The sequence below is a fragment of the Octopus sinensis genome, linkage group LG5, assembly GCF_006345805.1.
Source record: "Octopus sinensis linkage group LG5, ASM634580v1, whole genome shotgun sequence".
Classification (NCBI taxonomy): domain Eukaryota; kingdom Metazoa; phylum Mollusca; class Cephalopoda; order Octopoda; family Octopodidae; genus Octopus; species Octopus sinensis.
In genome coordinates this window covers 49,388,925-49,412,614 of record NC_043001.1, presented here as the reverse complement: position 1 = coordinate 49,412,614, position 23,690 = coordinate 49,388,925, and the positions used below count along the sequence as shown (strand labels likewise).

At 37.1% G+C, this 23,690-nt stretch overlaps 1 protein-coding gene across 1 annotated transcript in view; it reads right to left on the bottom strand.

Annotated features, from left to right (window-relative positions):
- LOC115212329 (synaptotagmin-17) overlaps positions 1 to 23,690 on the bottom strand; it is a 44,036-nt gene that overhangs the window by 8,220 nt on the left and 12,126 nt on the right. Inside the window, exons 2-3 of the mRNA XM_029781192.2 lie at positions 16,662 to 17,510; positions 2,220 to 2,340 (exon numbers count right to left, since the gene is read on the bottom strand). Of these exons, the coding sequence (XP_029637052.1) occupies positions 2,220 to 2,340; positions 16,662 to 17,510 (970 nt within the window). The remainder of the gene's footprint in view (positions 1 to 2,219; positions 2,341 to 16,661; positions 17,511 to 23,690) is intronic.

Genomic DNA, 23,690 nt, shown 5'->3' with positions numbered 1-23,690 from the left:
TATTTTCAAAGGTAATAGTGAAATTTAGCTATTGTTTCAAGTAAGTCGAGTGACTTCGTAGTTGTTTCCTTCGTTTGGCTTGACAATAATTGATTTCACAGATAGATGCCTTTCTCAAAACAAAGCAATAAATTGTGTAGTAAGGAGCTCAGCCTATCATCAGCCAGGCATACTAAGATAAGGAGAGTTATGTACCTTGTTCAAAACAACAACACAACTTAGATGTTGCAATTTGCTTCAGCCTTCATCCATTTACTTGTTTCAGTCATTGAATTGTGGTCATGCTGGGATACTGCCATAAAGGTCTTGATCGAAAATATTCACTCCAATACATATTCATTTTTAAGTTTGTTACGTACTCTATTGTGTATTTTGCCGAACCGCTAATTTACGAGACCGTAAACAAACCAGCACTGGTTGTCGAGTGGTGTAAAGACAAGCTCAAAGACATGCACACAAATAGTATCCTCCTACATATACATACATATAGAGACATACTCACATACATAATACATACATAATACATACATACATACATACATACATACATACATACATACATACATACATACGTACATAATACATACATACATACATACATACATACATACATACATACATAATACATACATACATTGACACATACATACATACATAATACATACATACATACATACATACATACATACATAATACATACATAATACATACATACATACACACATACATAATACATACATACATACACACATACATAATACATACATACATAATACATACATACATACATGCATACATACATAATACATACATACACACAAACATAATACATACATACATACATGCATACATACATACATAATACATACATACATACATACATACATACATACATACATACATACATACATACATGCATACATACATACATACATACATACACACATACATACATATATATGTGTATACACATGCACGCTGGCGCACAAACATGCGCACAAAAAAGAAAGAAACGCAGCTCCGATAATGGCCATAGTGAACAACTATTGAAAATATATTGCAAGAAGATACGAAAATTTTAGAAGAAAAAAAATGAGCGGAAATCGAACCGGTGAGTGTTAATAGGACATCAAAACAATGATTCTCCCCAGACACAACAAATCTAAATGAAAGTTCTGGGAAAATTATTCCTGGTCTATTTTGCGCATTTAACGATGCTTGATCTTCAATTGTCTCCTTCATTATTCTATGAGCAAGAAGTATGCTACTCGTAGATATAGATTGTTACTATGTATTCCTATTAAATTTGTGTGTGCACTTTAATAGTATTATTATATTGTTTTTATTCGTCTTATATTCGTATCTTCATGCCACCAGACTATTCGCCTAAGGAAAGCTATCTGTATTTTTGCTTGTTGTAATACTTAAGTTCAATAAATTATAGTACATATGTTTTTAGTTTTCCCTTAACTTTTCCTTAACCTTCGCAAGAATGAAAAAGCAAGGTTGACATCCGTGGGACTTGAACTCAGAACGTAAATAACTATAAGTAAATACTGCAAATCTCTAATGATTCTGTCAATCCATCATTCTTTAAAAATCCTATTAATAATGATTGCAAATATAAGCACAAAACTACGATTTTGTGGGAAGGATACAGTCCAGTCGATTTACTCAGCTTCAGCACTTGACTGGCGGTTTATTGATTCCGTAACGGTTAAGTCGGCCTAGACAGGTGTTGAACAAGACGTTGTTTGTCTGGTTCTCTGAAAGTGGGCCATACACGGCCATGGCAGCAATGATGATTTCTAACATAGGCACAAAGCCTCAAATTTTGGAGTGAGTAAAAGTTGACAAAGACCTACTTCATTACTTGAATGCAAGCCCAACGCTAATGGGGTGCACTGGACGGTACTTCCCTCTGACTATTCAATGGTGCACCCTCAGATTTACATTGAGATACTTATTTCGAAACTCCACTTTAGTGCCCACCCAGAATATTCTGAAAATTCTCCCAGGTACCAAAGTCTGGTGACAGGCCTGCTTCAATGGTACTTTATCTTATCAATACCGGAAAAAATAAAAATAAACCTCTAAACTCAGTACGTAAAGATAAGTAGCCCCAATAATACTCAAATCATTTTGTTTGATGTTCTATCGATTTTTGCCAATCTACAGACAAACAATGGCAACTACAATATCTGGATGCAGAAACTTACCTGAACCTCCAACCAGGTCTGTCTGTAGCAGCTGTTTAGCTTTAATGATGTCCACATTTAGTCTCCCAGCACTTGGCAAATAATTGAGTGAGAGAAGGATTTCACCTAGGTCGTGTCTCTCCTGAGATCATCACAGCAAATTGTTGACAGCAATGAATTATTTGAAAATAGAAGGCAGAATTTATAGATTACACATGGAATAAAAAAAAAAAGAAGCTATATGTAAACTTCATTATATGCTGTACACTTCAGTATAAAATTATTGTTTATAAATCTTTACACACACAAAGGCATACATATATATTACCGCAATAACACGCACAAATACATACAAATATATTACCGCAAGAACAGTTAACTGTATCTGGCATAAAGACAATTCACCAAGAAATTATGCACCAAGAAAGGAAAAGAAACAAGTATCATGATCAGATAGAAGACTGCTGCAAGAGTTGATGGAGAACAAGGTTTTTGCCGGTGGAGCTTGGCAATGGAGGATTTGCAGGTCATACTCTGAGTAAGGCGTATGGAAGTCTTGGATGTTCAGAAAATCGCAGAAAAAGTACCACCAAGAACAACGTAGAGGTTGTTGAGCTGCTGAAGAAATGTCTTGATCGCTCTGGCTGCAAAAAAAGGTAATCGATGGGGTCAGCAGAATGCCGCTTGGGTACAGACCTAAGTTCGATTAACTTAGTTGAGGTCGACTGGATAAGGGTGTATATTGTAAGAGCCGAAACAGTCAGTGACTCCAGGATACTGACGGTGAATCCAAGCATTGCATTTATTCTTTTATTCTTTTACTAGTTTCAGTCATCAGACTAAGGCTATGCTAAGAAATCTAACTCTTTAATTGCTATACAGAGCAAGATAAAGCAGTGGTATTTCTCCTAATTGCATGTTTAAAAGAGGATTTATAATTCATGTACTGACTTTTGAAAGATCTTTCACACATACCAATGTAGGATTTAGTTTGTGATAGACGAGAATGGTGGACTTTCACTTGGTAATTTAATGGTTCTGCATTATATTTATCATTAGGAGAACATAATTCTCCAAATTTACAAATAATTATCTTCCCTATATGTAACAAATTCATTATATATTTATTTATAGCTATTGTAGTGCAAAGCGCTAGTTCTCTAAACGTACAAGATAAGCTTTTCCTGATTTTATATAATTTGTCTCGATTAATGGTCTCTGAGCAATCTCGTCGTCTTTGCGCAGTCTAACGTTTACGATTTTAAATTTTGATATTTTAAAATTCTGATAATAGCAAAACAGTAGAATAATCACTGTAGCTAGCTGGTTCTGTAGTATTAGAGAGTAAAGTTAATGTAAATCCACTGAGTGCGATATCGTCAAATTTTATCTCTCCATTTACAAAATCTTCTTCACTAAAGCACTACAGTTTGGAAAAAAATACACAGGCCAAAGATACACAGGTCAAAAATTCCTTCTTTTAATAAGGTCAACAATCTTTTGACGTCACTATGATAAGATTGAGTGAAGGCATATTTGCGAGATCGGTGCATTATATAAATTACATATATAACGTGACAATACCACTCAAAAAATTCAAATTCAAAACATTAGGCATAGGACTGCACAGAGACGATAGCTTGGCTGCCTCATATACTATTAGCATTGATGGACGCCATTTTAATAATAAAATAATAATTGGTAATCTATGACTAAACGGTGCAGTATTATAGTTAATCTTTTAGACACTATTTTAAGATTTAGACACAAGCACAGAAAACCAACTAAAAAACTTGTGTGTGTGTGTGTGTGTGTGTGTACCTGTGCGTGTGTACGTGTGCGCTAACATACATTCATATATACGTGTGCATATATATATCAATGCAAACGCGCGCACACACATATATCGACAAAAATTCTACCGAACCCCTATTGTCTTTATGAAATTTGTCTGCAACATATTTAAACGAATTTATGACATATCCCCAGATAAAACCACATTTAACGGAGCAGATAGTTATTACAACGAAATATTAGATAATAATTGTGGAAATTACTAGCTTCATAAAACCAAGAAGAAAAGTAGAAGAATCTATGAATGAAGAAATTAAACACCAAAGGAAGCGTAAGTGCATCCAAAAGAGGTTTTGCTTTAGCACCCCAATTACAGTCAACGTCATTACTTAGTTAAAATCATTCTAAAATTAATTTGCGAAATTTTTTTCCTACCAAAAGCAAATTACACAATCTTTTCAAAGGAAACAACTTTAAAGTGACTGGCCATCTACGCAGCATGCTTCATGTATACATATTAACGATAGGCCAGTTACAGCAGTATTTGTCCCGAGATAACATCTCTTCTGAACTTGTTGCGTTAAAAACAAAATAAATATCAGAGAGAGAGAGAGGGGGAGGGAGAGAGAGAGAGAGAGGCGAAAATTCGTCTCATCTGTGGTCAGCTAGAGCACCAAATATATTCTGGCCATCTGGAAATTTTAAATGGCTCATACTCACAGCCAGCAACATGCTCGGGCAAGAATTATTTACCGATTTCTATATCACAAATGACGAATTCTCGTCTGAGCAAGTACTCGCCACTGAAACGGCCCCCAAAAGCCGAAATGTATTTCGCAATCTCGCTGACTGCTGCAAAGGTAAATTCCCACTTCTCTCTGACAAATTCCTTACTTCTCTCACCCCCTCTCTCACGCTCTTTCGTTCTCTCTCCCTCCTCTCTCTGACACTTGTATTTTTAACACAAGTCCAAAAGAGCTGTTGCATCTGGATAAATACTGCAGTAAAAGGCCTACCAATTTGATTAATACTAGGGATGAAATTTTTGTTCATGTAAACACATGACCAAATATCTATTCATTATTCTGAAGTAACTCTTCAGTCATCTTTTACTTAGTCTGATATTTTAAAAAAACATATCTATATAGTATCCTTTACTATGGAATATAATTACTCATCACATCCCTCTCTATACATTTTTCCCTCCACACGTTTGGATATAGGAACTTATATCTTTCCTTAGTATGTAATATACTAACACATTTTGTATTTTATTTGTATACTGTGTCCATGTGCTCCCTTTCTTTATCTCTCCCCCCTCTCTACATACCTATTCAAACAATTACTTCCTTATGTTATTAGCTACTATACCTTATAATTACGTATATCTTAATACTGGCTAATGTACACATGTATGCACATGTGCGACTTTAAGGTGATCTACATGTCTACACCCATGTATGCATATCTAGGTATTGATCTTATATGTGTGTAAATTTATATGTATATATGTGATTATTTTTTATGTATATAAGTAGGTACAAACATGTATGTTAATATGAAATTGTGTATCTGCGTATATATGTATGTTCACATACATATATACACAATTTATTGTGTGTGTGTATTTATATGTATATGTGTGTGCCTTTTTTAAAAATATGTATGGTGTATTTGTACAGTTTATATATATACATACATATATATATACATACATATATATATATATATATATATATATATATATATATATATATATATATGTATAAACCTTAATCGTATATCTACACGAATTCCTATATCTATACACTCATGTTTACACACGTATAACTAAACATACACACACTCTCCTCCTTATCAAATTATCTTTCTTCTATATTAAGGATAAATTTTTGAACACCTACGTGTACCCTTCTACTCGTAGTTCTTTTCTTATATTTATACTGGCACGGCACCCCTACAACTCGAATACCATTACGACAATACTGCCATTCTATATCCTTCTCACAGATAATACCTTAGAATTAATCTTTTTTATATATATACTAAAATACACCTTCTGTATAACCCACACACCCCTGTCCAAATTTTTTTTTACTCATCTCTTTCTCCGCTCATTTATCTCCCCTACATTTACTTTAGTCTATCTAACTTCATTTTTAAATTCACAATTTTTATCTTTATAAACACCGCAAGTACATACTACTTTAAATGTAATATTAATACCTGCTTCTGTGTTTTTGCTTTTTTTTTTCTCCTTTCTTATTAATCACGTGACCGACCAGGCTATCATATGTTGCTACACATCGCTGGTCACAGTGCGCTTCGCATTGTTTTAGCCTTCAAATGACGCCACCCCGCTGGCTAAGCGAGCAGGCCAACAGAAGAAAGAATGAGAGAAAGTTGTGGCGAAAGAGTATAGCAGGGATCTCCACGTGGAGCCTCGTGGAGCTTTAGGTGTTTTCGTTCAATAAACACTCATAACGCCCGGTCTGGGAATTGAAACCACGATCCTACGACCGCGAGTCTGCTGCCCTAACCACTGGACCATTGCGCCTCCACTTATTATTAATACGTGTTACCAAATATAATTTTTTTATGTAAAGATGAGTTCCTTTATATACATCATCTTCTCTCTTTAACTCATTCTCATTCCTCTATTTTTTGCTATTTATTTGCGTTAACCATCTAGTATTAGCTTCTCATACAACACTTGCTCACGCTAAACTTCTTTCTTCTATAAAGATATTTTATAAGATATATTATACTACGTACTAATTTCAACGGTTAGTTTTAATTTAGACTAGCAGCATAGCCCGGCGTTGCCCGGGTATGTAAGAGCCCCTAGTAGGCAACGACTAATCCCAATCTAGTCCTTTCTATCTAGGGAACGAAGGTGCATGTGTAGGTTGCAATGTCTTCTGTGTATACGATGTTCCTAGCTGTCCCTTTGGGCGAAAACACGATTTCCCAAAATGGCATGATTTTATCGATTTTTCTGATGGTAAGATATTGCATGGAAAACTAACGTCAGAATTAAGTTGAGTTTGGTGAAAATCGATTGCAAGTTGCGAAAACTACAACAGAAAATGTTGCATATAAAAAGCTGAGATTCTCGACCCCATGTCGAATTTATCGATCTTTTTCAAAACTGGGGGAACTTTTCAAAATTTTCTCTGCCTTAGTTTTGAATTATGACATTGGGCTATGCGTGTGTCAAGTTTCATCAGAATCGGTTGAAAGCCGTGGTCAGGGTGAGGGTACAACCTGACAGACACACAGACAGACAAACTGCCGTTTATATATAGAGAGATTTGGTATTGTCTTCCCATTGGACATTTCTATTACTTACTTGCCCTACGCCACATATATGGAGCTATAATTATAATTTCCGTACTCATCTTTAGAGGGAACGTTTCCGATACCTCTTTACTTATATCTTCAAATAACCGTTGAAGCTGTTAGTTATGGTTCAATATCCGACATGACTCCGATCCCTTTCTCACATGGATACCAATAAGACCCTTCTAGATCCAATTTTCTCTGCTGTATTTCTTTTTAAGTTTCTTGTATTATGGTTTCTTTCTTTCCTGCACAGAAGAGTACGCTGATATTGATTTAATTTAATTCAGCCACAAATTAATATTTTTATTATATCTCTGTAAGAAACGATCGTCTGCAAGAATTAAACTCCTAAATTTTAACAATTTGTTTCCTACATTCTTAACTAAATTGATGAGATTTATGGTACTTCATTCCATAAATTCATCATACATTAAATATATATATATATGTGTGTGTGTGTGTGTGTGTGTGTGTATGTTTATATGCATTTATGTATATATATATATATATATATATATATATATATATATATATATATATATATATATATATATATATACAGAGGGCGATGAATAAATTGTCGTCTAATGACGCAAAAATGGAAATAACACTGACATCTCATTTTAACAGATATATTTACCAAAATTACAAAAAGATATTTTGAAATACTAAAGAGTAATTTAATTCAATAAACACGCTATTGGCTTCAACCACGGCCTCCAGACGACTTCGGAATCTCCTGCAACTCTTCTGGACAGTCTCTATGTTTGAGTTGGTGAATGGTGCCATAATCCTTGCCTTCAGTTTATCTTTGGTGTTACAAGGAGTTTTGTTGATCTCTCGCTCAACTGCACCCCACATATGATAACCAAGGGGGTTGTAGTCTGGGAAGTTAGGTGGCCAGATGTTAGGAGTGATGTGGTTGCAGAAATTGTTTGACAGCCATGCCTGGGTTCTCCTGCTTGTATGTCATGGTGCAGAGTCCTATTGCCTGACATAGGGTGTTCCAGCAGCCACCCTCTTGAACAAGGGCAGCACTACCTCCTCCAGACACTTGATGTAGGGCTCCGTGTTGAGTTTGAGGCCATGTGGCAAGATGAAGGAAGCAAAACGTCGCCATCGCTAGTGATCACTCCAAACACCATGCTGTTGGCTGGATGTTTGATTTTTATCACTCTCGGTACATATCCTCAGATTGACACCCACTCTGAAATGTTTACATTGGAGCTTCCGGCACGAATTACAAGCTGTGCAGCATGTCGTTTTCAAATTTCTAGCAAAGTGAAATGCATCGTGGTGCTGTTTTTCTCACATGCGGTGCCCAACTGACCCTACTATACTGTGTAGCCGACAAAATCAAAAACAGAGTGCATGCGAGAAATTAAAAATATAAAATGACGACAATTGAACCATTGCACCCTGTATATGTGTGTATGTGTGTGTGTGTGCATGTGCGTGTGTGCATGCATGTGAGTATGTGTGTGTGTGTGTGCATTTTGTATAAATGTGTATATATGTATGTACATATATATAAATGTATGTGTGTGTATGCGTATATATGTGAGTGAATGCACATACACATATATAATATTACATTATATATTATATTTTGGTATATATATGCATGTGTATATATATATATATATATATATATATATATATATATATATATATACATATATACATAAACACATATTATATATATATATATACACACACAACACACACACACACACACATATATATATATATATATATTATATATATATAATATATATATATATATATATAATATATATATATATATACATATATATATAAGTATATATGTATATATATATATATATATATGCATATACAGATATATATGTTTATATGCATGTGTAGTTATGTATGCATGTATTACACATATGCATGTGTGTGTTTGTATATATGTATATATGTATATGTATATATATATATAATATATATATATATATATATATATATATATATATATATATATATATATATATATGTATATATATGTGTACATATATATATATATATTATATATATAATATTATATATATATATAATATATATATATATATGTATGTATATGTACATGCATACATATATATGCGCAGTATTTCACATTCAAACATGACTAAAATGTCAGCTAATTCAAATGACTAACTTTGAAATATTGCCGTTGTCTTTCCTGTACGGAAACTGTGTCCACTGGCCAAGCGTACACAGCAGGAGGGAAATAATATAATACATCTACTTTGATAGTATAGATGGGGAATAAATGAACGAATGAATTATAAAGAGAGGGAGAAGTGGTGGGAGGAAATTATGATATAACTACGCACTCTGCACCACTGACCACTACAAATCACTAACCACTATCACCACCACCGCCATTACTCTATCTACCGACAGGCTGACTCCAGTAATATTGCACAGTTAACACGATAATGCATATCACTGCAAATAGACGGCTATTTTGAGAGCAAACATGACAGGGAAATACCATCAAGAGACGGCGACTGAAATTAATGTCATAATATATTGCACTGGTGATAGAGACACTTAGTAAAAACCACCCGCCACTGTAATGTCGGACGTTGTCATATCCCACACCACTGCATCTACCACCACATTCGTACATCCGCCTCTCTGGTCACTAGTAATACCGCCGAAAAGCAACTACCAACACAGTATCACTTGCAGCCGTTAATGCATTTGGTACAACCTTCTACTTCTAAGTGTTTGCTCGAACTGGTAGAAATAGCAACTAAATCTCCCTCTCAGATCACACTCTGCTGCGTTAGAAAACAAAGGGAGGGTTGGATAATGTGTGATACCAGCTTTCCTACACATCTTTTTATCTTTTCATCCTTTTACTTGTTTCAGGCATTAGACTGCGGCCATGCTGGGGCACCAGCATGAAGAATTGTTTAATCGAATGTATCGACCCCCCACCAACCAGTACAAATTTTTCTTTTTAAAGCTTGATATTTTTTCTATCGGTCTCTTTCTGTTGAATCGCTAAGTTACGGGGATGTAAACAGACCAACACCGGTTGTCAAGCGGTGGGAAGGGGACAAATCCCCCCCCATATATATATATATATTATATATATATATATATATATATATACGAGAGAAGTCAAAAATTATCCGCACTTTCGCGCTAACATGTCTTTATTATTGTCACACTGTCTTCTGCGCATGCGTGCTTATAGTTGGGGCTATTGTAGTCACATGATCGAAGTTCGAGCCTGATCGTGCCATTTTTCTTTCTGGCTTTACAGTGTAAGCATGGCCGCTCCACTAGCAATGTGCACCAAAGAAGAACAAAGAGCAATGGTCCATTTTTTTCTGGAAAAGAGGTGTATGATCAGCAGTGTAAGATACAGTGATTTGCTGGCCAAAAACTCAAGCCAGCAATTCACGCCAAATGCCGAAGCCTATTGTCGAAGAAAGTTTTGTTGTTGCATGACAATGCACAGCCACACACGGCCGTCCAGACCATTGAAACCATTAACCAATTGGGTTTTGAGGTGCTGAAACACCCTGCCTACAGCCCAGATTTCGCCCCTTCCGACTATTATATCTTTGGACAGCTCAAAGCTGGTTTACGAGGTCGTAGATTTCCTACGGATGAAGATGTGAAGGATGCGGTGTATAAATGGATGCACGACCAATCGAAACCCTTCTTCTTGGAGGGAATCCGCAAACTTGTGAACCACTGACCAAGTGCATCGAAAAGGAAGGAGACTATAAAGAAAAATGACGTATTTGTTTATCCCCTGCTTTGGTGTAAATACATTGAAAAAATATGAGTGCGTATAATTTTTCACCTTCCCTTGTGCATATATACAACTTTACAACTTATAGTTTCTTTTAGTTTCCGTCTACCAAATCCACTCACAAGGCTTTAGTCGGCCCGAGGCTAATGTAGAAGACACTGAACCCGGAGCCATGTAGTTGGGAAGTAAGCTTCTTAACACACAGCCACGCCTACTGGAAAAAAGACAGTATGGTCAAGGGTGGAATATCTTTGACCATAGGTTTGGTCGACCATACCTGACCTGAAGTTAAACAACAAGAACAACAATAAGCCATTGCTTTGATAAGACGTCATTATACAACCACTCTACAACAGTTACCACCACACAACTACAACTGGAACCACACCATGCAACCAACACACAACAATTACTACAGCCAGCGTACCACAACACTACAGCCAACTTACAACACCCCTACCACAAACATACCTCAATACTACAACCAAGACATTATATCTCTACAGCCAATACACCTCATCGATATAGCTCTCCCAATACTATCACCATTATCGCTAGGCAATACCGCAGCTACTAAAGTACAATTAAATATACCCGTACACTGTTACAGAAGCCACAACGTTACTCGACAAATCACCAGACTGGTATCACCAACACTACCACCACCAACACCACCACCACAACCACCACAACCACAATCACCACCACCACCACCACCGCCATCAATATCACCATCAGACAAGGATGTGGATAAAGACTGGCCTCTAGACACGAACTACATCGGCCCCCATCCCTAAAGGGCCTTGAACCTTTGCGGTTTGGCAAAAGAGACCGATAGAATAAGTATCAGGCTTTCAAAAATAATAAATACTGTGGTCGATTCATTCGACTAAAAAGTTTTCAAGGCGATACCCCAGCATGGCCACAGTCTAATGACTGAAACAAGTAAAAGGTAAAAGATAGTAAGTATGGTGGTAGTTACAGTAATGTAGTAGTAATTATATATCTTTATTGCCCACAAGGGGCTAAACATAGAGGGGACAAACAAGGACAGACAAACGGATTAAGTCGATTAGATCGACCCCAGTGCAAAACTGGTACTTTATTTATCGACCCCGAAAGGATGAAAGACAAAGTCGACCTCGGCGGAATTTGAACTCAGAACGTAATGGCAGACGAAATACCGCTAAGCATTTCGCCCGGCGTGCTAACGATTCTGCCAGCTCGCCACCTCGGTATCAATCGGTGACCTCCGTCTCTCATTATCTCTTTCTACTATAAGCACAAGGCCTGAAATTTTGCAGGGGTGGCCAAGTCAATTACATAGACCCCAGTACTTGACTGCTACTTATTTTATCGACCTCGATAGGATGAAAGACAAAGTCGACCTCGGCGGAATTTGAACCCAAAACGTACAGACAGACGAAATGCTGTAATTTATTTTGCTCAGCGTGCTAACGCTTCTTATTTCTTTATTGCCCACAAGGGGTTAAACATAGAGGGGACAAACAAGGATAGACGAAGGGATTAAGTCGATTACATCGCCCTCAGTGCGTAACTGGTACTTAATTTATCGACCCCGAAAGGATGAAAGGCAAAGTTGACCTCAGTGGAATTTGAACCCAAGACGTGGAGACAGACGAAATGCTGCAAAGCATTTTGCCCAGTGTGCTAACGCTTCTGCCAGCACGCCACCTTCAGACTGGCATTAATGACAATAAATGAATCTCGTAGTTGTTCGTAGCTGAACAGTTCGATGCGTTAACGTCAGTCTTTGCTAAACAAGTCGGAGTTGTAGGACGTCCCATTGTTGTTTGGGGTGTTGTGGTATGCTTCTTGTATAGGATGTTCGATACAATTCTAGCCAGAGCAGTATGGTACGAAGGACAGAGAGTTACCCTTGCAGCAAGTCCCCCTCCCCTCTCTCTCCTTGCTACTAATGGATGCAAAAGAAAAAAAAAATGTCCGTTACACTTTGGCGTCAGCGCCGTTGCACATGTTGCCAGAACGAGGTTGTAGACAACATCGAACTACCCGAGGAAGCTCCATCTCCCGAAGCCTTTTCCATGACTGGCAATAGGCGCAAAACAGCAGAGATTCGGAATTAGGGTTTTCCTTCCCCTAGATAGGTTGCCATCCACCTAGTCTCCATCTGCCCAACTGCCTCACTTATTAACCCATAGTTACGACCCTTACAGGTGGTATTACTCTGTGTCCGAATAGACCTGGGTGTCAATAGCGGCTAAGAGGTAATCCCGTACTCCTCAAAACAGGGTTCCACTGTTGGATGAAATTTGAAGTCATCATACTCAGTACTTTGTAGCGGTACAGTATTAAAAATAGTAAGATGCTAGTAGGTAAAGTAGTCTAGTAGTAGCTATAATGATGTAATGGTTAAGGCTAAAGGGGTGTGATTGTTGTTGTTGTTGTTGTTAAGCAACTAGACGGGTAAGGGTGATTAGGTGATGGTCTAGGGCTTAGGGGCGAGAAGACCTTGGAAAAAAAAACTTTGGTCATCTTGATGTAGTCGAGGGCTCTTCTTTGACGCCCGACACCACTGGGAGGTGGCCCTCGAAGTCGCTGGAAATGGAGATCTCCAGGTCCAAATTCTTGAACGGCAAAGGGATGTGATGGTGGCTATAGTAACGTTGTAGTGCTTATTGTAATGAGGTAGTATTAATAGGGCTGTTGGGGTAATTAATATAGTGCTGTTTCAGCAACTATGGTTATATGGTGGTAGTTACAGTGCCGTTGTAATTAGGCCAGAAAGTGGAAGCTTGTAATTTTAAGAGATACTATGTCTAACTTTGTTAGAGAAAACGGAATGGAAGTTTGGTAGGAAAAGTCTAACTTTTATAAATCTTTCCAATTTGTTTATCCTCATCTGTTATTAGTAAGTATATTATCATAAATACTACAAATGTGAGTGTGTGTGTGTGTGTGTGTGTTTGTGTGTGTTTGTGTGTGTGTGTGTGTGTGTGTACATATACACAAGGTGCGATGGGTAAATTGTCGCCAATTTATATATTTTTGTGGGGTTGCATCCTGAAGGACGACCTAGATAGATAGATTTATATTTTTAATTTCCCTCATACGCATTCCTTATTTTTTATTTTGTCGACTACACAATATAATAGGGTCAGTTGAGCACTGTCTGTGAGAAAAACAGCATCATGACACAATTCACTCTGCCAGCAATTTGGAAACGACATGTTATGCTACTTGGGATTTGCGCCAGAAGCTCCAATACTAACATTTCAGTGTTTGAGTGCCAATCTGAGGACAGTGCAAAGGATTCTATAAGAGTCTAATAGTGATTACGAAAGTACGGCAGCACGGAAAAATTACTCTGATCGTTCTGATTTGTTGGTGAGGTCCAGACCATGATTGACAACAATCCTTCCAAGCCAATCAGGTCCATTCCCAGGGACATGAGAGTGTCTGAGTTTCTTATCAGGCAGGCGGCCCATAAAGACATTCGGTATTCCTCATACAAGATGAGAACGGATCACTTTTTATGCAAAGCCATCAAGGACAAGAGGTAAGACCGCGCTACGAAGTTTTTAAACAAACTCAAGCAACCCCTCCAATCGAACATGCTTTGGCTTTTCTCATCGAAAAAAATTCTGCCAGGATCAGATAGTGAACACACAGAACAACCGTTGGCTTGCCGTGTCCCCAAAACATTACCGAGAGTGATAAAAATCAAACATCCAATCAACATCAACACGGAAGCCTACATTAAGTGCCTGGAGGAAGTTGTGCTGCCCTGGGTCAAGAGGGTAGCAGCTGGAACACCCTATGTTTTGCAACAGGATTCTGCACCATGCCACACAAGCAGGAGAACCCAGTCATGACTGTCAGACAATTTCTACGACCACATCACTCCTAACATTTGGCCACCTAACTTCCCAGACTACAACCCCCTTGGTTATCATATGTGGGGTGCAGTTGAGCGATAGATCAACAAAACTCCTTGTAACACCAAAGATGAACTGAAGGCAAAGGTTATGGCAGCATTCACCAACTTAAACAAGGAGACCGTCCAGAAGAGTTGCAGGAGATTCCGAAGTCGTCTGGAGGCCGTGGTTGATGCTAATAGTAATTTTTATAAATAAATGTACTCTTTAGTATTTCGAGATATTTCTATGTTATTTTGGTAAATATATCTGTCAAAATGAGATGACCGTGTTATTTTCATTTCTGCGTAAGCTCGATACAATTTATTTATCGCCCCCTGTATGTATATATATATATACATATATATATATATATATATATATATATATATATATATATATATATATATTAACAATTGAGGATAAAATCTTTAAAAGAAATTATCAGTAGTTAGCGTGAAAAACCTCGTAAGAGAAAAAATCCGTAAATTTTTCCATATATATATATATATATATATATATATATATATATACACATATGGAGAGAGAGAGAGATTCATGCACACACGCACACACACATACACAAACATATGCGTATGTAAATGTATGTGTATATTTTTTTTTTTGTAATCCACTCATAAATCATAAGTGTTTGGTTGAAATGGTCGGGCAGCTACATTTCACATTTGAACTGGGCCTATTGCCAGTTTTACACGCATTTCGTTGTAATGCTTATAGTAGCACGATAGCAGCTCTTATTTCAACTTATATAGAGATTATTACAGTTACTTCGATTGTATTCTACCCTAGACGATGCACCAAGCGCTATAATAAGAAGAATCAATACCCCCAATCACAATACAGCAGAATTAATAAAAAAAAACTGATGATAGTCTCTTGAAGTCTGCAGATTCTAGCTGAAAAATTGGACAAATGATTGCATTTTATAACGAACGGGTGTACGGTGCACCACATGTCAGGTATCGAAGTGATCGCAGAGCAACATGAGATTGCATTTCATAACGAATGGTGCGCCACATGTGGTACGGTGCACCACATGTCAGGTATCGAAGTGATTGCAGAGCAACATGAGATTGCATTTTATAACGAACAGGTGCGCCACATGTGGTACGGTGCACCACATGTCAGGTATCGAAGTGATCGCAGAGCAACATGAGATTGCATTTTATAATGAACAGGTGCGCCACATGTGATACGGTGCACCACATGTGATACGGTGCACCACATGTCATGTATAGAAGTGATTGCAGAGCAACATGAGATTGCATTTTATAACGAACAGGTGCGCCACATGTGGTACGGTGCACCACATATCAGATATCGAAGTGATTGCAGAGCAACATGAGATGGAGTGTTTTGCTCAAGAACACAAAGCACCACTCGGTCCAGGAATTGAAACCCGGGTCTTACGATCGTGAGGGCAACACCCTAACCACTAGGCCATGTATTCTCACAGCTACAACACAAATAATAAATGAAGCAACAACACAAATAGCAACAACAACCACAAAAATACTACACATTAACAGCATCGACAAGAACAGTAATAATAACTGTAACAACAATTGCAGAGGCACAAACAATAAACTGAAAAGGTTTTCTTACCTTTGAACTTGGTGACAATGGTTTCCACATGTGACCACCCTTGATTAACTTGACTGAGTTGAGTGCCAAGTGGAATTGGCCAATAACACAATGTCTGGAATACTTATCAAAGTCTTTGACTAAAATCTCAAGAATTCTCATCTGAGCTTCCTTATAAGGAATCTCAAACATGAAGTATTCGTTCCAAGTTGGGTCCTGTGTCTTGCGCTGTACTGTTGACTGCTGCGAGTTCTTTTGGTCTGGAAGCAAGGAGATCTTGCAGTAAGGGTTCGACCGGGCCATATCTTGACGTTCCTTATCCAAGCAGTACGGTGCCGGTAAGTCTTTAGCCTCGATAATTTTAACCATAAGGACCTTTTCTGACACATCATACTGAAGTCCGAAGTGGATCTGACCGAGTTGATACCTGACTAGTTTTTGTTCATCGGTTAACCCCTCGCTTTTGTTTACCTCGTACAGTTCTCGCTGGAAGTTTTCGACGCTGATTTCCGCTTCACTCGGATGACGCCGTTTTGGACGTGGTTGAATGCTCTCGCGATTTGCTGCCCAGAATTCTATCGGTTTCATATCGATGATGGGTGTCTTACCGGCGCGTCGATAATCATTCATCAGCGTTCCTGTAGACGACGTAGAGTCTGTACGGGCACGGCTGTCGATCGAGTCGACGCGATCCCGTGACGAGACGCTCTCGCTATGACTGCTCGTCGAGTCAAGACGGGGATTATGCACTGAATGCTGGATGTCACTTTTCGAGATCTTTTTCTCCTGAAACCAGTGACAGTCGCAGCAGCTCTTCACACCTTGTTGGCAGCATAAAAACTCCCATAACTTCTGGAGAAGCTTCTGTGGCTACAACAGTGGAAAGAGAAAACAAATAAGAATATTATATTATATACATATATATATATATATATATATACATATATATACATACATCTATAAAATACTTAATGAACAATGGAGACAATGAAGTCCTTCGACCCTTCAAAATGCCAACAAAACTGTTAAGTTGTATTTCTATGGAAAATATAACACATGCGATCAGCACTTGCTCCAAAATATAATTAAGGTAGTACCTTCTAAAGCAGCATACTCTTTTTAACCCTTTAAGTCCTGTGTACAACGTGCAATACATAGGACATTTATCCCTAGTGTCCATGCATCATATATGATACATATTGCCATTTTTTTTCAGCCACCAGAGTTACTTGGGACATATGCAAGAAAAGCTTCATATTACTAAGAACGTAAGAAACAGGGGTTAGCTAAAAATCTGAAATTAAGTGTGGACGTTTAGACAAACTTATAAAAATACTTTATACGAGCAAAGGGCTAAAAAAAGAAAATATCATAGCAGCTGTGAGAAAATCTGTCCTGGGATGAATATAACACATTGGAAACATATATTATACATTTGAATACAAGGAGTATTAACAGAGTATTCTCCTCAAAATTTGTCTAAGTCCAGATAAAGCACACAATATCGTATAACTGCTTCCACATCTGGACCAGTGCTACTACTACACACACCGGCATCAAAAATCACATCCCCAAAATTCCACCTAGACTGATTTATATAAAATCTCTTATCAAATTATTCAAAATCTCACATCATGTCATTCAAACTATAGCCCTTAAACGTGCTGTCTTCTCTTCTTGCTATTTCTACCACTATCAGCGGCCTGTGCTCCTAAACCCGAAATAATCTCAATTCAGGCATATCCTACTCATTCGTCTCTTCTTCTCGTTAACTATATTGTGGCCTTCTCTCACCTTAACATTTACCACTACTCTTAGCCCTTCCCTCTCGGAACGTTCTCCTTCTGTAATCCCGATCCCCATCATATGCAACTGTTAAAGAGGAACATTAACCGCATCACTTTTGCCAAACTTATAGAGACTACGAATACTAGAGACACAGTCCCTTCCTCTAACCCCACCCCACAGACCAATGAAAAAAAATAAACATAGAAAAGTAAAGTAATTACGAACATACCGTGCTTAATATAGTTCTTTGGGCAGAAAAGAAAATTATGTTCAGTTATAAATGTCAACTGACTTGCAGATTTAAACGTTTCTTTCAAAATTAGTGGAAAAAAATATTTCACTATCAGCTGTTTCTAAACAGCTTCTCTATCCAGACTACATGGGCTCATTTTCCCCAATAATTATTACTGCATACAGTTATGTTACTAAAGACCAAAGTGAACCACTGAGGTTTTTCAACTAAGAAAGCGACCAGCTAACATGCATTTTATAAAATACAGTTTGTAAGCGGAACAGTAAAATTTTGCAAAACTTTTCGAAAATGAAGTTTTCTAATTCTTAATCTTCGTTATCCAAATTGCAGCGAAGGCTATTTATCCTTTTGTTACAAACCAATTGAAAATACAAATAATTAACACAGGAAGATCACGTACATATATGCACATACATGCCCGCATACGTAAATACATGCGTACGTGCATTTAAATATAAATACATACATGAGACCTCCTTCGGTCACGACACAGACCATGGGATTGCACCTAGAAAGTTACCATCCCAGGCACAAGTCCGGGCTAGGTTGTTTTATGGAAGACCAGCAGTCGCCCATGCATACCGGCCTCCCCTCTCCACGCCACCAGTGTTATCCAAGGGAAAGACAAAGGCCGATACAGTTTGGCACCTGTGACGTCGCAACTCATTTCTACAGCTGAGTGAACTGGAGCAACGTGGAATAAAGTGTCTTGCTCAAGAACACAACACGCAGCCCGGTCAGGGATTCGAGCTCACAACCTCACGATCGTAAGCTCGACGCTCTAACCACTGAGCCATGCATACATGAATCTACACATAAATACATAAGTACATACATATCTGTGTATAGGTGTGTGTGTGTGTGTTTAAATACGTTTAATCAGGAAAGTTTATTCTATTTGAAGTATTACTTGTTAAGGATGCAACTAACGTTATATGTTATATAAGAACTATTCTACTTCGTAGCTGCTTCCCATCACCGACCAACAGCCAAAGGCTGCTTGCAAGTCGGAAATAGGATGAAAGCCTTCATACTTTGAATTTCGCATTCAAAGTATGGTCTAATATTTTCCTGTCATTCATGTAGTCTTTTCTATTACTGTATGATATATCATCTATCATTCTTATGATATTGTATTAAGTAGAAGGGAAACAGATATGATATATTGAGCGAATGACATGGCACTATATTATGTATGTATGTATGTATGTATGTATGTATGTATGTATGTTATGTATGTATGTATGTATGTATGTATGTATGTATGTATGTATGTATGTATGTATGTATGTATGTATTATGTATGTATGTATGTATGTATGCATGCTTGATGTATGTATGTGTGTGTGTAGGCGCAGGCGTGGCTGTGTGATAAGAAGCTTGCTTCCCAACCACATGGTTCCGGATTCAGTCCCACTACGTGGCACCTTGGGCAAGTGTCTTCTACTATAGCTTGGACCAACCAAAGCCCTGTGAGTGGATTTGATAGACGGAAGGCCGTCGTATACACACACACACACACACACACACACACACACACACACACACACACACACGCATACCTGCTCAGGGGCCTACGCATAAATATCTAGGCAATATTTTGGCAGAAATGGAATGGTGTATTCATATTGTGAGAGAATGACCATAAAAGTGGCTATTGAGCAGAGTGAAGGGAGAAATAGGAAAAGAAAAAAAGGGAACGAGAGGCTAATGAGGAGAGGGAGAGAAATGGGGGTAGTCTGTGGGAATAGAGAGAAGGAGAAGCTAAGCGACGGGGTATTAGTAAGGACTGGTCACAAGGATTGGTTAGAAGAATAAAAATAGAGATATAAAAATATAGATTCTACTTCTCCCTCCACTCTGCTTAACAGCCATTTTTGTGGTCATTCTCTCACAAACCAGCCATTTCAATATGGATACACCATTCCATTTCTGCCAAAATATTGCCTAGATATTTATGCTGTGAACACACTACTTTGCCGTAATACTACCCGGCTTTACCTTGGATTTTACCTAAGGATATACGGACTAACATCCATATCCTCTGAAAGATGAACTATGAGCTTTATTTCTTTATTTCCTTACTATCTACTCGTTTATCTTATTGCTTATTATCTGCGAATTTTCTAGGTCTAAATCTTTTATCTGAATATTTCCATGTCTAGATCTTTCATATATTCTCTACTTGTCTCTGATGACGGGACACCCCATATTCAGGCATACACGCCTTTCACTAGGGGTATCCCAGAAACAGCTGTAAAACTTCAACTAATTTAAGAATAATATAAAATAATGTATACAACTTGAGATGTTTGTTATGTCTCTGCGTTTGTTGTCCTCTTTCACAAATATATATCTGCTAAATCGGATATCTAAAATTGATCCATTGCTCACGTTGCAGTTACGAGGTTGGAACCCTGATAAGTCGTTACAGCACTTACTCAGCGTACCTATTCGTTTAGATCACAAGGAACTAAACTCCCATATTCTATGTATGTATATATATATATATATATATATATATATATATATATATATATATATATGTATACTTACATATGTATATATATATATAATATATATATATATATATATATATATATATATATGATATATATATGTGTGTATCCTTGTGTTTTTGCTTGTGTTTGTTCCCCCATCATCGCTTGGAAACGGGTGTTGGTGTGTTTACATCTCCGTCACTTAGCGATTCGGCAAAGAGACCGATTGAATAAGTACTAGTCTTTAAAAAATTAGCCCTGAGGTCGAACTGCTCGACAAAAAGCTCTTCGAGGAGGTGTTCGAGCATAGCCGCAGTCAAATGAGTGAAACAAATAAAAGAGTAGAAGAATAAATTAACTCTCCCCTTTCTGGTTTTGAGAAGCCTAATTTCTCAAGACTGGTGCTTAGGCAGTTTGTTTCATAGCCCAGTGTACCACAATATTTATAGGTATAAACCTAAATGTGTAATACGGGTAGAGTAACAGATTTCTCAATAGGTCAGCGTAAGTGTTTTCTTTTTTGCTAATCTCTAGTTTTATGTATGTATGTATGTATGTATGTATGTATGTATGTATGTATGTATGTATGTATGTATGTATGTATGTATGTATGTAGGTAGGTAGGTAAGTAGGTAGGTAGGTATGTGTGTATGTGCCTAAGTGTGTGTGTGTGTGGATGAATAAATACTCCACGCTTACACATGTAGATATACCACTTAGTTTAAAGTAAAGGACAATATGTTTACTAAGCGCTAATTATTTCACTTAATCACTTACAATACAAACTAAACATAACAAGGAAGAGAATTTTTGTTTCTTTACTATTTCAAATGACGTATAAGCCAATAATTAACAATATTAGTGAAAGACCTCCAAAGTCGAACGATACCTAATTTAAAAGCATTTAAGATAAAACATGTTTCGAATTTAATTTTCGATATTATTTTCTATTTACGACAAACTATGAATAGCTAATTGATTTCTGTCATCTTAACATATGTCATGACTGATAAATGAAAAAAACAAAGTTTACCATAAGAAATGCGATTGACAATTGCCTAAACTAAAATGAACTTTTAAGCCATTCTTGCTGAAACCGGGCGATCAGTAATTATTGGTTATCAAGTGGACATTTACTATGAAACAAGTAGCTTTTCTCGCCGTTCTTAATCAGGGCAGTAGCGATAAACTACCGAAAAGATTAGCCTATACACTTGATTTTTATCGCTGCAGAAAAGGAAAATAATTGTCGTTGACATTTTGAATGACGCTCGACAGAAATACCATCAGAAAATTAGCCTCAAAACCACCAAAAATCTACTAAAATATTTGGACTTGTGAGAAGTATAGTATTTAAATAAATATATAGTTCTCTGGAAAAGAATTGTATCCATATTTAGTTCTCTAAAGAACATAGAATTGGATGCAAACAGACTGAAATTTTATTTGTTCGGCTCTCATGGTCAAGTATACGTTCGACGTTGTACAGTAGAATTTCATCGAGAATGTATGAATCCGATAATTAAGCATGAGAGGGACAATGGTGATGCTTGGTGATGTCTAGAAAGGGGGTTGGTCCATACACCATGAACAACGCAAAAAACACTATACTTCTATATACATGAGCATTTGGTTCAAAGCATCCCCACGAGAGTAATCAAGGGACCCATTAAAAGCAAGAACGTCAACGTATTCCAATAACCAGCAGAATCTCCGGCTTTAAATCTCATTGAAAGCTTAAGGAAACTCATGGTCGATATGAATATTCAACAGAAGTAATCGGAGAATTAAAGTGAATTGCATAATCATGAAACACATATCGCAGGAAATTTATCAGGGATAATTTTGAGGAAGCTCTAAATCTAATAGATAATTAGATGAAAATAATATCAGTATAGAAATGGACGAAGATCAATTGCATCACCTTCCCAAGGTACAAAAGAATAAACGAGTTTATGAAAGAGAAATAAATAAAATAGGGGCTTACAATAAATTACCCAATGCAACAAACCACCTTAATGTTGACAGTTTGAATGATCTGTTCTATTCAACGGAAGTAGTTGTATCGAAGTAAACCGAACTTGATCCCACAAAATGGAAGGCGAGAATATTACATAAATTAAGAAAGGAAAGGAAGATCTATCATTACTTTGCAAACTAGAAAAGGAAGTGGGGGTCCAACATGAAAAAGAGAAAAAAAAACAGATAACAAAAAGGTAACAAAACAATCAGATTACTACAAGAAGATATCTTAGAAGCAAAAGAATGGATCAAACAAAACATAGCAGCAAAAAGAAAAAGAGAAATATGAACGCTTCTTCCAGGAGAATAAAGTATTGCAATAAAATACTAAAAAAACTCGACTTAAAAGTACCAACACCATCACCAACAGAAATCCAAGGGCGCTGAAAAGTAATACGGGGCCAAGACAATAAATACATTAAAAATGCCCAATGGATCAAAAAGACGAGAAAAAGTCCTATTAACACTGCATATATGATCCACCAT